Below are 13,236 nucleotides of genomic sequence, written 5' to 3'. Positions count from 1 at the left end.
TATAATACCAGAGTCATCTGTATGCTAGGTGCAGACTCATACACTGTGGGGTAATAAATGACCTTGGACTGCTGACAACTTTTTGGGATGGCCTGTATTGTATTTCAGCTGGTAACAAGAAACGACGATATGCTCACAAATCAGATTAATTGGACAGGACTCATTCCTCTCCCCCTGACAGAGGACATCAGTGCCTGTTTATAGATGACAACATTGCTGGTGAAGATTTAACAAGGCCAGCAAACAGCTAAAGCCAACACAACATCAAATATCAGCTCTACATTTAGAGTAGCTATTTTATTCGAATGCCACAACCACACGGGATCTAAACCCAGATTGTATGGTTGGTAAACTGTGTGATAATTCTAGCATATTTTGACAAATATAAGACTGACTGGTCTGCAGTTTTATTTCTTCATTTGAGCAAAATAGGTCCATTTTAATTAAGCAGGTGTTTATGGGTGGTCTGCGGTTCGATCCCTGGCTGCATCACAAAGTATCCTAGGGCAAGATACCAAAGCCAGATTTGCTCCTGGTACGTTCTTTGGTGTGTTAGTTTTAGATAGATGAAGAAAAAAGTGTGTGAATAGGTGATTGAGACATGTTGTGCAAAGCACAAGCACATGTCATCACACCTCGAACTACAGTGAGGAAGCAGAAAACTATCTATTCTTCTTTACTTACTTATTTGGCTATGTTTGGCTTACTGTGTAAGATTATCAACAATCTATTGCCACAACCACATAAACAGTTTGTAACAAAATATACACACTTTATTACTTACCCCTTGGTAGTACTGGTTTGGTCCCCTTTTTTCATCATTCATGGCATGACTTCAGAAGGTACCAAACATTCATCAGAGATTTTGGTTCATGTTGACATGACGGCATCATGCAGTTGCTGCAGATTTGTCAGCTAACTGATTGGAATCTCCTGTTCTACCACATCCCAGATGTGCTCTATTGGACAATAGACTGGACATCAACAGCCTGTACTGCTGATACAGAATAGGATGGATTTATTCTTTCATGTTGAAATTTGGACCTTTCCATCTGAATGTCCCAGCAGAATCAAGACTCATCAGACCAGGAAACATTTTCCAATCTTCTATGGTCCAGTTCTGGTGAGCACATATGAATTGTAGCCTCAGTTTCCCATCTGGTCTTCTGTTGCTGGAGCCCATCTAGGTTCAATGTGTTGTGCATTCAGAGATGCATACCCTCATGTAACAAGTGGTTATTTCAATCAATCAATCAATCAATCAATCTTTATTTATAAAGCACTTTTCATACAGAAAAAATGTAGCACAAAGTGCTTTACATAGTTAAAAGCAGCCCACCCCACCCTCCAACTCACTCCCCACACTCTCAATACACATATATCCCCCCACCCCCACCCACACACACATTTGACTTACTGTTGTTGTTCTGTCAGCCTGAAACAATCTGACCATTCTCCTGTGACCTCTGGCAGTGCAGAGAGCAGCTCTAACATCTTTACAATAACACGTATAAATCCAGATCTTTATTCCTATTTGCTAACACATTTGAAATATCAGTAATTTAATTTAAACATTACCACCTTTGACTTTTATAAAAATCATATTTCTCAGTCCATTTTCCTAATGTGAGCTCAGTACACAGCGACCTCATGTATAAGAAAATCAAGTCCAAATATAAAGGTGCAGATTTGGTGGATTTGTCTACTGAGACTGATAGGAGAAGGCACCTAGTCCATCTGATATACACAAAATCACGACTGGCAAATGTTTTAGACAGGAAGTTTTCATTATTTTTCCTCAACACTCCAAATCGAACTCAAAAACCATGATAATCAAATGTCACGGCTCTCGGCTTCCTGCGAGAATACCCTCAGGCTTAATTATTCATTAAGAAGGCAATGATAGCAGAGTAATTGGCCACAACAAAGATGTGTGAAATTTTAACCGAAGCACATATATTTCCTGAAGCGGTGGAGGGTTTGCATTCTCCACAATCCTCACCTGAGCAAATGAGGCAGCAGAGATGAAACTAACAAGATCCACCGCTCAGGATTTTCACCTTTTCACCTTAAAATATCCAAACATTCACACACCATCCATAAAGGAAGAGGCTGAGTGTTATGTAAAAATTAGATTACAACTGAGTGTGAATAAGTGACCACTCATTTCTTTGTCTCCTTTCCCTTCCGTCAATAAGAGCAAAATAGGAAACACAAACAGATACATGATCGATGAAACAGAGAGCAGGGGGGGGGGGAGTCAAAATAGCTGCAGAGAGATTAAAAATAAAACCACAGACAACTAGCATCTTGGATCAAACAGCTAAATCCTTTATGTATAAATGTTTTTCAAGAGCCTTATTAGCCAATATATATACCAACTAGGGGTGCAATGATGCACAAAATTCACGGTTCGGGTCGATACTTTGGTGTCACGGTTCGATATTTTTTCGATACAAAAAATGTTCATGCCTTTTTAATTTATAATTTATTAAAATTATAAATATATATTTTAACCCAAAAGTACAGTTTTTAAATTTAATGTTGCTGAAACAACAAAATAAAAAAAATAAATCTATCTGATCGAGAAATCACTCATCTTTGGAAAAGAGAGTTTATTACAGAGAAATGGCTCTCAGGAGAATCATGTGGCTGTCTAAATGACTCGGGTAAAGTTTGTAGCATGCGTGCTTGTTGTTTTTGTCTGCTTCCACTTGTCTTTGCACTAGGATGATGTCGGTGTAAATGTGCAGTCATATTCGTTGTGTTCCCACTAGTGCTGTCAGCGTTAATCTTGTTAAACTGACATTAACGCCATAACACGGCAAATCTCCGTTAACGAGTTACCGCAGATCGCCCCGTGCGTGGGGCTGGACGGTGTCAGCACGTTAACGAGCTAACTGCGCTAACACACTAGCTCCCACCAATGTAATTGAGCATTGCATGGCACATCCGACATACTGTTTTTCTTTTGTCCATGACGCGCTTACCATCAGGGTCATGCTTCACATGAAAACCAAGATAGTTCCGAACACCAGATCTGAATGAGGGTGGGGGAGGTTCAATTTCAGGTAGCGTTGAGGCAGTAGCCATGTTGCAATGAGCTTAGCTTCTGTCTTGCTAGCTTGCGCTGCACTCAGTGCAGCCTAGGCGGAGTAGTCGAACGCAGATCCACTGAGCGCTCAACACGGACAGCATCGTCAGAAGGAAAGTTGATAAAATAAATTAAAACTTTTGTATTGTTCGATACAAATGCGTACCGAACCAAAAGCACTGTATCGAACGGTTCAATATCGATACGAGTATCATTGCACCCCTAATACCAACTACTTATTTTACTTATGATGTAGCCTGCTTTCCAGCTAGCTAACATGACTGAAGAGCTTGATTTTATTTGACAAAGTATTTAAATTATTAATACACCCAGTGATTAAAGTGGGATATCAGAGGTAGGGAAACCCTAAGATCGGGAGTAGCAATGCAGTGTGAGGATAATAATCACTTAGAAATCCATCTATCCACTTATCCTTTTCAGGGTCATGGGGGGCGCTGGAGCCTATCCCTGCTGTCTTAGGGCAAGAGGCAGGATACAACCTGGACAGGTCGTCAGTCTGTCGAAGGGCTAATCACTTAGAAATGATTCAGTTAATAATTCCAGCAAATTTTCTTTGCTTACAGGCTGTGATCACGTGTCCTGTGCTACTAATATTCAATGCTATTTGTGGATCTAACGACCTGAATTCAACAAGATATAAGCAGATGAGCCATACGGCTTATTTCCCATAGCACACAAGGTACAGTTCAGCGAGTGAATCCAATAGGAATTTAAACTGTAAAGAGTCAGACATTTTCACATATTTATTAAATTAAAATTCTGAAAGTCTAAAAGTTCTTGCAGATCTCCAGATATGCTACTCTGCAGAAACAGCTTTCATCAAAGCAGTAGTTGACAGTAGATTCCTGTATAGGAATTCCTGTAGGGATCTACTGTGGCGGAATATTTTTTATTACATACTAAATTTGCAGCATTTACTACTGTTGAATTTATGAATTCTGTTTTCTAACAGGCTCCAGAGGCTCTAGAGTGAAGTCGGGGTGGAACACTTTTCCACCTTCACCCTACCACTTATCCCTTTGACATCTGAAGCTAAGTCATATGAATATTTAGTCTCAGAGATAAACTTATCAAAAGAAGCCAAGTTCAGTCTTGTTTGTGAGTTCACAAGATCAGGTGCCAGGAAGTTTATGAGGTTGTAAAAATACTGTCACACTGCCCCTCTTAGGCATATTCTCTGACAGACACACAGAGTTCCATCCCTGATTCATACATCAACAACCATTAAAGTCGAAGACAGCACCCATCAGCAGTCCCTGTGACATTCTATTTTGGTGCTTGGTGCCATTTGTTTACAGTCTTATACGCAGGCTAGAAAAAGGAGGGGGATAAAGTGTGAAGCAGATTGCATAATGCTGGCGTTTGTTACCTCCAGCAGCTCCCGGTATGCTACCGGCTTTCCAACTTTTCATGCCTGCTTCTTTGCAATCTGCAGCTGCAGAGCCAAACTCCCCACTGCCGTCGTCACTAAAGGTGTTAATTTATCGGCTAGATCTAAGTTATAAACACTCCAAATGATATATGTGAGACCTCCAGTTCAACTAGTGCACATTGCACATATCATACACTGAGGCGAAGGCAGAAAATAGCTCATCCCTGACACAGATAACAATGCACCCATCATTTTGAGGCACGTTCTCTGAGGGAGAAGATGAGCGATAGAACCGGCGCCAAAGTGCGTACAAGCTACGAAGAGCTTTCCATGCATCTCGAGGGAAAAGGCTTGTTTAAGTGTCTGACAGATAGCCTGTTTTCACAAGACATAATTAGCTAGCAGAAACAGGTTTATTTTCATCTTTAAAACTCTCAGAACCTCCCAAGAGGACACAAAGAGAAGTCTCATTATATCACCATCATGGGCCTCTTTTATCTCTTTCTCAATTCCAACTCGAGACACTGAAGAGGATATTGACATGTAAGGCTTTTTTTGTGTTATTTTATAGATACTGCCTTCAAACTCAAGCGATATAAGAGTTAAAGGAGCAAAATACTAATAAGTTTTAGGTTTTAAGCTTTAATTCATTTTGTGGCTTCTCAATACTTTAATAGCTTTAAAAGTAACAGTGATTCCTTTCTCGTTGAAATTGGTGGAAAGAAGATATTGATGGGAGTGAGCAAGGTCACACACACTCAGAGGGTAAGGTGATGCTTTTACCTATCAAAGTTCACAGTTACCTAAAACAGAGAAGCAGCAGTTTCTCTCACTGGACTTCAAGTTGAGCAACAACACTTTTGCTTAACGATTATAATGGCTTACTTTAATGACTATCTTCTATCATCTTACTGTTTTGACTCCTCTTACTGTGCAAACATAATTAATCTGCAGCATCGTCATGATCACAGGGCGCTCTGCTCCCTTCTGTTTTTCTTTCCATCCCCGTTTCATCTTATTCCTCCATAATCATAAAAGGTCCCAGTATGCAAAATACTGAATGTGACAACCAGGATAAAGTTTTTTCACATCATAAACAGTTGGCATTTCAAACCACAATATCATATTGAGACTTTATCACTTTAGCCCTGTGCTCCTGTAAAGTTCCTTTTAACCTTTATTCGATTTTATATTGTTTGTCTTTTTTTAAATAAATAAAGATGCAAAATAACGGAAAGACACGCAGATATTCTTCTGTTGATATCTTTATATTGAAATTCATGAAGTATACACAGTGCATTCTACACTATTACAATTTGCACACGTTGATAATGTTTTTGTCGTTGGATGATAAAGCTACGTTTTGGCATTTAATTAACCAAACAGCAGTCTGACTGAAAAGCTTAGAGCCAAAAAAAAAGAGCCCCAAATAAACAAACGAACATTAAAACATTGTTGTGAATCAAACTGTAGCACGGCAGCAGGTGGGTGGGTACAAGTAGGCATCATTAGTTATAGTTACAGAGTAGAAAATCATAAACAAAAACTCAATATTTAGGTTTTTTGTTTTTTTTAATGTTTCTTATTTACAACCCAGTGCCTTTAGAGGGATGGCCCTTCGTTTCTTTCAACTTCATGCGGACTCCTCCTCTGACATCACTAGAATACAAGCCAATCAGATTACACCTTTCATATCAGAATTTATACAATTTACAGTAAGTTTGAAAAATTGCGCTTTTTCTCATTTTTTTTTCAGTCTTGCAGTAAATTATGAATAGAAACTAGAATATTGATGAGCTCCCTTTTGAGTTGGCTAAATATGAAAACACACAAGCACTTTTTTACATCAACCCCCACAGACGGATTATCCTGATCCACACTCCTGAGCTGCTCACAGGTGTCTTCACATGTGTGGCCTTTCTGTCCCTGCGTTCGCAGGAGTGTCGGTCGCCACCTTAATGTTTAAGTCTCCTCAGCACTGTGATCTGATTGAGCACGTCGAATGCTCCGAGGCACGGATTCATCGATCTGTTGGGGGGTGGGGTTAGCGGGGCTTTTGCTCTGCGTTGGAAGCCAGTAAAGCAATCTAATCCCTCGATGCTACCTCTGACTGGATACTGGACTTAATAGCATAGAGACACACAACAACGCAAACTTTAACTTGTTGCATCATCAAACACCCAGGTCTTGTGATGTCATGCGTTATCTGGTTATTCCCCGCTCTCGTCTGTGTCCTTCATGCTGGTGTTTTGGACTGACCTCTCGTTGACAGAGCACGGTTTTGCTGCTAACTGCATATCTTCTTTCAGATCTCATGTTATTATAACCTTCTGTGCAGGTGGACATGAGGGACTACTTTTAACTAGCTTTTTTTTTAAAATATATATATTTACACACACATGTGTGTCTGCATTTTAGTTCAGTGTTTTTTAACAACCAAAAGTGTGACTGAAATGTGCCTGGCGTGCTGCACAACCAAGGATTAAATGGGACCTTGGTCAAAAGGTCAAAGATTGCAGTGCAGCTGGAGGCGTGGGTAGAGGGAGGCGGGGCTTAAAGGTGGGCTTCAGTGCAGTAGGAAATCAAACTTTCTGTCTGTGTGTGTTTTCCGATTCAGACTTCCTCTAAGCAGTGCATAAGCTTTCTGGCAAACGATGCATCGCTGTGTGTTTCAGCTATCCTCACACTCTCACAGTACGCTTGTGCAGCACACACAGAGGTTTGCGTGGTTTTGAGCTTTTCTTTGCGCCAAGTGACCCAAACCAAACAAACCCTGCGTGTGAAATTTGACACGAGGAAAGGTTAAGCTGTCGGTTAACATTACAGCAGCTTTTATCATAAATTACATAATTATACCAACCACTTTTTACCAACCTTCAGATCAAGGCTTTGTCATCAAACCTCTTGTTAGCATCGTTCATATACACGCTTGAACATTGAAGCAGACTAGACAAACAGCTTGCATGCAGGCGTACACTCACAACCTTAGTGCTTTTTCTTTCCCTAGGGCTTACGCACACTTTCCAGCTCTTTCTTTTGAACACACACAGTTTTGCACATTATTTTAGTCAAATATTTATCCACTCAAACATCACCTCACAGTCGAAAACAAAGCAAATTAACATGCGCTCTTACATTCACACATACGTTTCCCCTTTACGCAAGCATATTTGACAAGGTACAAGAAAAAAGCAAAACAAAACAGACAACAACAAAAGGTATTGTTCAACGTAAATTAGAAAATGCTCCATTTCAAAAAGGCATCTATTAGCTCTCGTACCTAAAACAAAACATTTACAGGGACTGGTAGTTTTGTGCCAGTAGTTTAGAAGGGAAGTGCACACAGAGCGGCAAGGAAGGACGGAGTGTTTTCTTCTCTATCCCGTAAGGACAAAGACATTTCAGGTGTCCTTACCTTCCTTCTGTGGGTCTTTAATATCAGCAGTACAAAGACAGAAATAATTATGCTGTTTTTTTGTTATTTTCATTTTTAAACACTTGTCTTTATGTGACTGCTGGAAGCACACTGTCTCAGAGAGTGGTACTGCTGTAATTCATTCATCTCATGTTTGCAACCCCTTCTCATCAGTTGGCTGCAGTCATTTGGGATTTGTGCTGGGCAGATTAGATCAGGAATGAGGGAAACACGACGATATTGTTGTTAGGAGGAACACAGCCTGTAGCAAAGTGATCCTGGGATTTAACGGCTAATGTTCATGTCAAAGTTATGGCCCGGTGGGTTACGTTAGAGGTCCGGAGGTTTCGGCGTGATGAGTTGCGCCGATCTCCAGACATAATCCGGTCGAAACTGGGTGGATAGGGAATGTTAGGTTAGGTGGTCTCCTTGCCCTGGGTCCCAGTGACGGTTTTGATGGAGCTGAGTGTGCGGTTGAACCAGGTCTTCTTGGCGGCCTGCACCTCATTGAGAGCCAGACCCAGGTGGTGCTCCAGATCCTGGATGAAAGAGAGCAAGAAATTACAGCCCAAACAGGCAATATATCTTATTTACTGCTTTTACTTTGCAGCTTTGAGTCCAACACAAAATCCTCAACTTTCCTCATCATCACTCCAAGTAATCTCCACACAGAGCGCTTTGTTGCAGTCACTTTAATGCATTTTTCCCCCTTAAGCCTCTATTTAGAAACTAGACCTCAATTTTTTCACTCTGCTCACACGGGTTTTTAAAAAAAACACTTAACACAGCAATGTTTAAAAGCTCCCCGCTATAATAACAATGCTTCTTTTCTGATTCCATTACATGCTAACGTTGATTCAGAGCCTGTGATCACAGCACTGTCCTCAATTAGTAAATTAAATCGAGCTGTCGCATAAAGCTGCAGGTTTCTTCAACTCTATCTTCTTAAAAGAAAATGTTCTGCTTTCATTTGTTGGGCCTGTGCTGCAGGTTACTGCTGCTGTGCCTGTTCGGGGGTGATAAAGTAATTAGAGCAGAAATGTGGCCTCCTTTTTTTCTCCTTTCAACACGAATGACACAATGTTTTACTTTCAACTTTAAGAAACATCCCATGTCAGAATAATGAATGACTCACACTCTGACCTCTGGACCCTACCTGGATTTTGCACTCGGCCTCCACCAGCTGCAGTTTGGTCTGAGCTAGTTCCAGCTCCATCTCCCTCAGCTGGTTTTTCAGAGCCTCCTTCTCTTCATCGGTCTCCTCGGCTCCCCCGGCAGATGCTGTGGTCACAGCGGCCCGTACCCGTCCCTCCTTGTTGAAAAGACTGCTGCATTTCTCGCAGCCTTCAACTTTCGCCTACATATGAGGGGGAGGAAGAAACAAACAGAAGAGGTAAGAGGACACTTTAAGCCTGAGCAAGGTTAGAGAAGAAAGAGACGGAGTGAGAAAAGGAAAACTTAAAATGGAACAGGAGAATGCCCCAAATGTTTTTCCTCTCACCAAACAACTGTTGTCTCAATTGAATGCAGATATTTATAGCTACCCAGCTGTCTTCTCGCTGTAAAGTTTTCATAATGATCACCACTTAGGCTGCGTCCAAAAAACCCCATAGACTCATGTGTTAAAACCGATTTATAGCCTGGTGCTAAAAACAAAACAAAAAGAAAGATTTCTCTCTCACTCTTCTCATTTCTAAATAACTCATCAGGCCTGGAAGTCTGCTTCACCTTAAAGTCTGCTTCACCTCAGTGAATGGAACATCTCACCTGTGTAAAGTGTTGATGTCTACTGTAATTATCTGAGAAAATACATGCTGTGCTGTGTCACTGATTGTGATGTTCAGCCAGTCAAAAAGTGTGTATTAGTTTGTTACTTAGGATCGAATTGTTAGCCTAGGTTGACAGTGCGAGCTGATAACTCCACCTTCTCCTAAATCCAAAAAAAACAAACAAAAAAAGATGCTGACAGGTATGAAATTAAAGTCACCGCAAGAATCATAGTGTCAAAGTTCGAAGGGTTTTTGTCCGTTTTTGACCCATAAATCATGAAAGTGACCTTGAAGACTTTGTTGAATATGATCCTAATTTTAATGGATTGTTAACATGACCTCGCTCTACACCCCTACAGAGTTTTATCAGAATTCATTCAAAACTTTTTGAGCTATTTGTTAAATTCCATGTTTTTGCAGAAGGCATATGAAGTCTGTTTGAGCAGATGAGGTAAGTAAAAGTATTATTTACTTTCAGTTGCTCTTTCTAAGTTTGGCTCAGGATAACCAGACTAGTAGGGCGACTCCTCTGAGATTATTCTAGACAGATCAGTGCCTGAGTTGGCACCAACATGTAGGACTGTCGACAGGACTTTACATTCAGGGTTGCTTGCCACAGTAACAACAGCCGACTGAGGCAGCCGGTGGAGACGCTTCCTAAAAATGAATATTTTATGAGAATATTTAATTTGGATTAAATGTGGCCAGTTTTAAGCTGAATAGTAATTATATGTAAAGTTTCCAGTCTCATTGTTGCAGAAGTGGCCTTAATGAAGCAGCAGAGTGCTTGAGCTGCAATTGGTGCTCTTGTCACTTCAAATTCAGTTTTAGTGAGTCGCTGTCAGTGTGTTTATTTAAATATCTAAAAAAAAAAAAATGCATCTGTGAGCAGCTACAGCAGCTGCTGACAGTTAGGAGAATTTCTGCACCATTAGTAGTATAGAAAAAAACTGCACAGATTTACCTCCACACAGGCAGAGAGGTCCTGCTGCAACCTTTACATGACTTGACCTTGGTGCACTAAACATTTTGTGAGCTTCCTGCCAAAACTGCCCTTTTCTTACATCGCCTACTGTTTGAACTAATACTTCACGGGCCACAGGTAAAACTGCCATGGCCTCCTCGGTCATGCTCCTCACTCTTCCCCCCAAAAGATCTGATTTTAAACATTACATTTAACTACAGGTTTTACTTTAACCTGTAGGTTCAGTCAAACTTTCTTGTTCATGTAATCTTTGACTCAAAGCTTTCCAGACAGAGCTAAGAACCACTCTCTAGACAGCCAGTTATCTCTAGACTAAGTAGGCCCTCTGTGCTGGGATGCCAGAGTAACAAGAGTTGATGCTCATTTTTAATATAATTGGTCAAAAAGGCTCATTGGCTTCTTTTGCATGTATTGGGGGATGGGGGTTCATGTCATAGATTTTACAGTAAATGATCCGTCCATCGGCCTCTCAATGCGGTGAAGTCGTCCCGTATCCTTAGCAGAAAACAGCTCTTCAGCATGTTTCCACCTCCATGCTTGACTATGCAGGGGGTGTTCTTTGGGTCTGAGTCAGCATTTCTTGGCCTGTACATGTGTCTTCCTGAGCACGGGGACCTTGTGGGTGCTGAAAAACTTCACACCATTACTGCATGGTGTGCTACCAGTGGAGGTGCCTCTTGGCGACTGTGCTCCTAACTGCCTTCAGATCATTAACAAGCTCCTTCCATGTACTTTTGGGCTGCTCCAAGACTTTTCTCATGATCTTCCTCCTCCCATGAGCCAAAATCTTGCATTGACCTCTACATCTATAACAACTGGTTATTTTATATTTCACAACACCAACTTCTTGGTGATGGTCTTGAAGTCCATTCAGCCAATCTTGCCCCTGATGTCTTTTGATAGCTCTTTGGTCTTGCACATGGAGGTGGAGAGGTTGCAATGGAAGAAACTGATTCTATCGACAGGTATATGCTTAAGAACATAAGTTCAGATCAGGAGTATCCCACAGATTACAATTGATTGATAATCTGTGGGATCTAGAATTGTGGCTGGGTTGTAGGGGATCAAATACTTATTTCACTCACTGACAAGCAAATCAATGTATATGAGGCTGTGTCTCAGATGTTAAAACAGGTTATCTGTTCATCAGAAGTGTCTTTAAGCAATGAATTGAATCCTGCTGACAGAGGAGCACATTACATGGCAGCTCATGGAGTAATGAGAGGTAAAAATTGTAATACACTTTGTAAACTCATAAAGTGACAAAGTTAATCCTGGCGTCATGGTTACGTCATTTGGGTTGGTGTAAAACTCACCCTGATTTTCTCGAGTTCTCCTCGCGTAGCCGTCTGTTGTTTCTCTAGTCGTTCGCTCAGCTGGGAGCAGATCTGCAGAAAACAAAAACAGCTTGGTTTGTTCACCCACTTTTAGACAGAGCTCGTCAATTAAACCAGAGGAACGCTTTTCAATTAAAATGAATACTCAATACCAATAATCTGTACTTCAAGTCAAGCTTTTTCCAGTCTCTGGTGCTTCAACACAGCTCCAACAAGCCACAAAAGCTTGCTTAGTTTTCGGCCAACAACAATCAAAGATTCAAATCATTAATTTACCTAAGCACCCAGCCACTGGGCTGTTTTAAAACAAAAAACCTAATAGTAAAACAAAGTATACACAGGAAAACAGGAGGGAAAAAACTCCCTTTCAGAAAAAGTTTGATGAATATTTATGAATGAAAACTGTTCATCCCCATAATATGGTAAAAACACAATACAGACAGAGTAATAAGAATAACATCAGCACTCAGAGAGCACCACTCCCCCCGTAGGGCAAGGGCTATACTGAAACTGCGATGTTTTATAATGTTTTTATTATAACATGCGCATGTTTTATTATCCTAGGATGACGTCAGTCAGTTATGGCATCATTGTGACCTTGTAAGGTGTTGAATTGAGGTGGTGTACAACTCTCTCCATCGCTTTTCGTATGACATATTTTTTGATATGGTTTCTTCTTCTGACCTTTTTATCGCTAACAATGAAGGTCAAGGTCAAGTGCTCATGCCCCCCCAAGGTCTAGGATATTGTTGAGAAGTTTGAAGATGAAAACAAATTGTGGGTAATATACAATTTTTACTGGTTTTCACAACTGGTGTGTCTTAAATCACCTCAAGGTGTTGTTGGCATCTACTGTCAATCAAAATTTGAAAATGATATATTGAAAACTGCTAACAAATAGACAGACAGTTGTGTTTCCCCTACTGTGTTTATAGGTTAATAAGTCTGTATGGACTTTATCCTCTTAGCTTTAAGTGCATTAGTGGTGTCATAGGCCTTATGTATATTCAAATCTCCTTTTCCCCTTCTCCTTCAAACAGCTACAAGCATCCTGAGAGTCAAACAAACACCCACAAACTTTTCCTGTAGCTTGCAGACGGACAGAGAAATCAGAGTGCAACGAGTTATCCTATAAGAGACATCAGGCCGTCTATAGACAGTCCATCTATCTCGACATCTACTTTTGCTCTTATTCTCTGTGTTACATACATTATATTGGTGACCCTCATCTCTCATTTTTTTT

At 40.6% G+C, this 13,236-nt stretch overlaps 1 protein-coding gene across 2 annotated transcripts in view; it reads right to left on the bottom strand.

Annotated features, from left to right (window-relative positions):
* Positions 1–7,301: 7,301 nt before the first annotated feature.
* Positions 7,302–13,236, bottom strand: part of rabgap1 (RAB GTPase activating protein 1) — a 75,257-nt gene continuing 69,322 nt past the window's right edge. For both annotated transcript variants that reach the window (XM_085463407.1, XM_085463408.1), the window contains 3 exons: positions 11,973–12,044; positions 9,059–9,259; positions 7,302–8,441 (listed from right to left, as the gene is read on the bottom strand). In XM_085463407.1, the coding sequence (XP_085319533.1) occupies positions 8,319–8,441; positions 9,059–9,259; positions 11,973–12,044 (396 nt within the window). In that variant the 3' untranslated portion in view covers positions 7,302–8,318. The remainder of the gene's footprint in view (positions 8,442–9,058; positions 9,260–11,972; positions 12,045–13,236) is intronic.

This window comes from Copadichromis virginalis, linkage group LG7 (assembly GCF_057382275.1).
Source record: "Copadichromis virginalis isolate Kocher_CV1m ecotype Utaka linkage group LG7, C_Virginalis_male_GT1.1, whole genome shotgun sequence".
Taxonomy (NCBI): domain Eukaryota; kingdom Metazoa; phylum Chordata; class Actinopteri; order Cichliformes; family Cichlidae; genus Copadichromis; species Copadichromis virginalis.
Note: the sequence above shows the minus strand (reverse complement) of the source record. Positions and strands in the feature narration are given on the sequence as shown.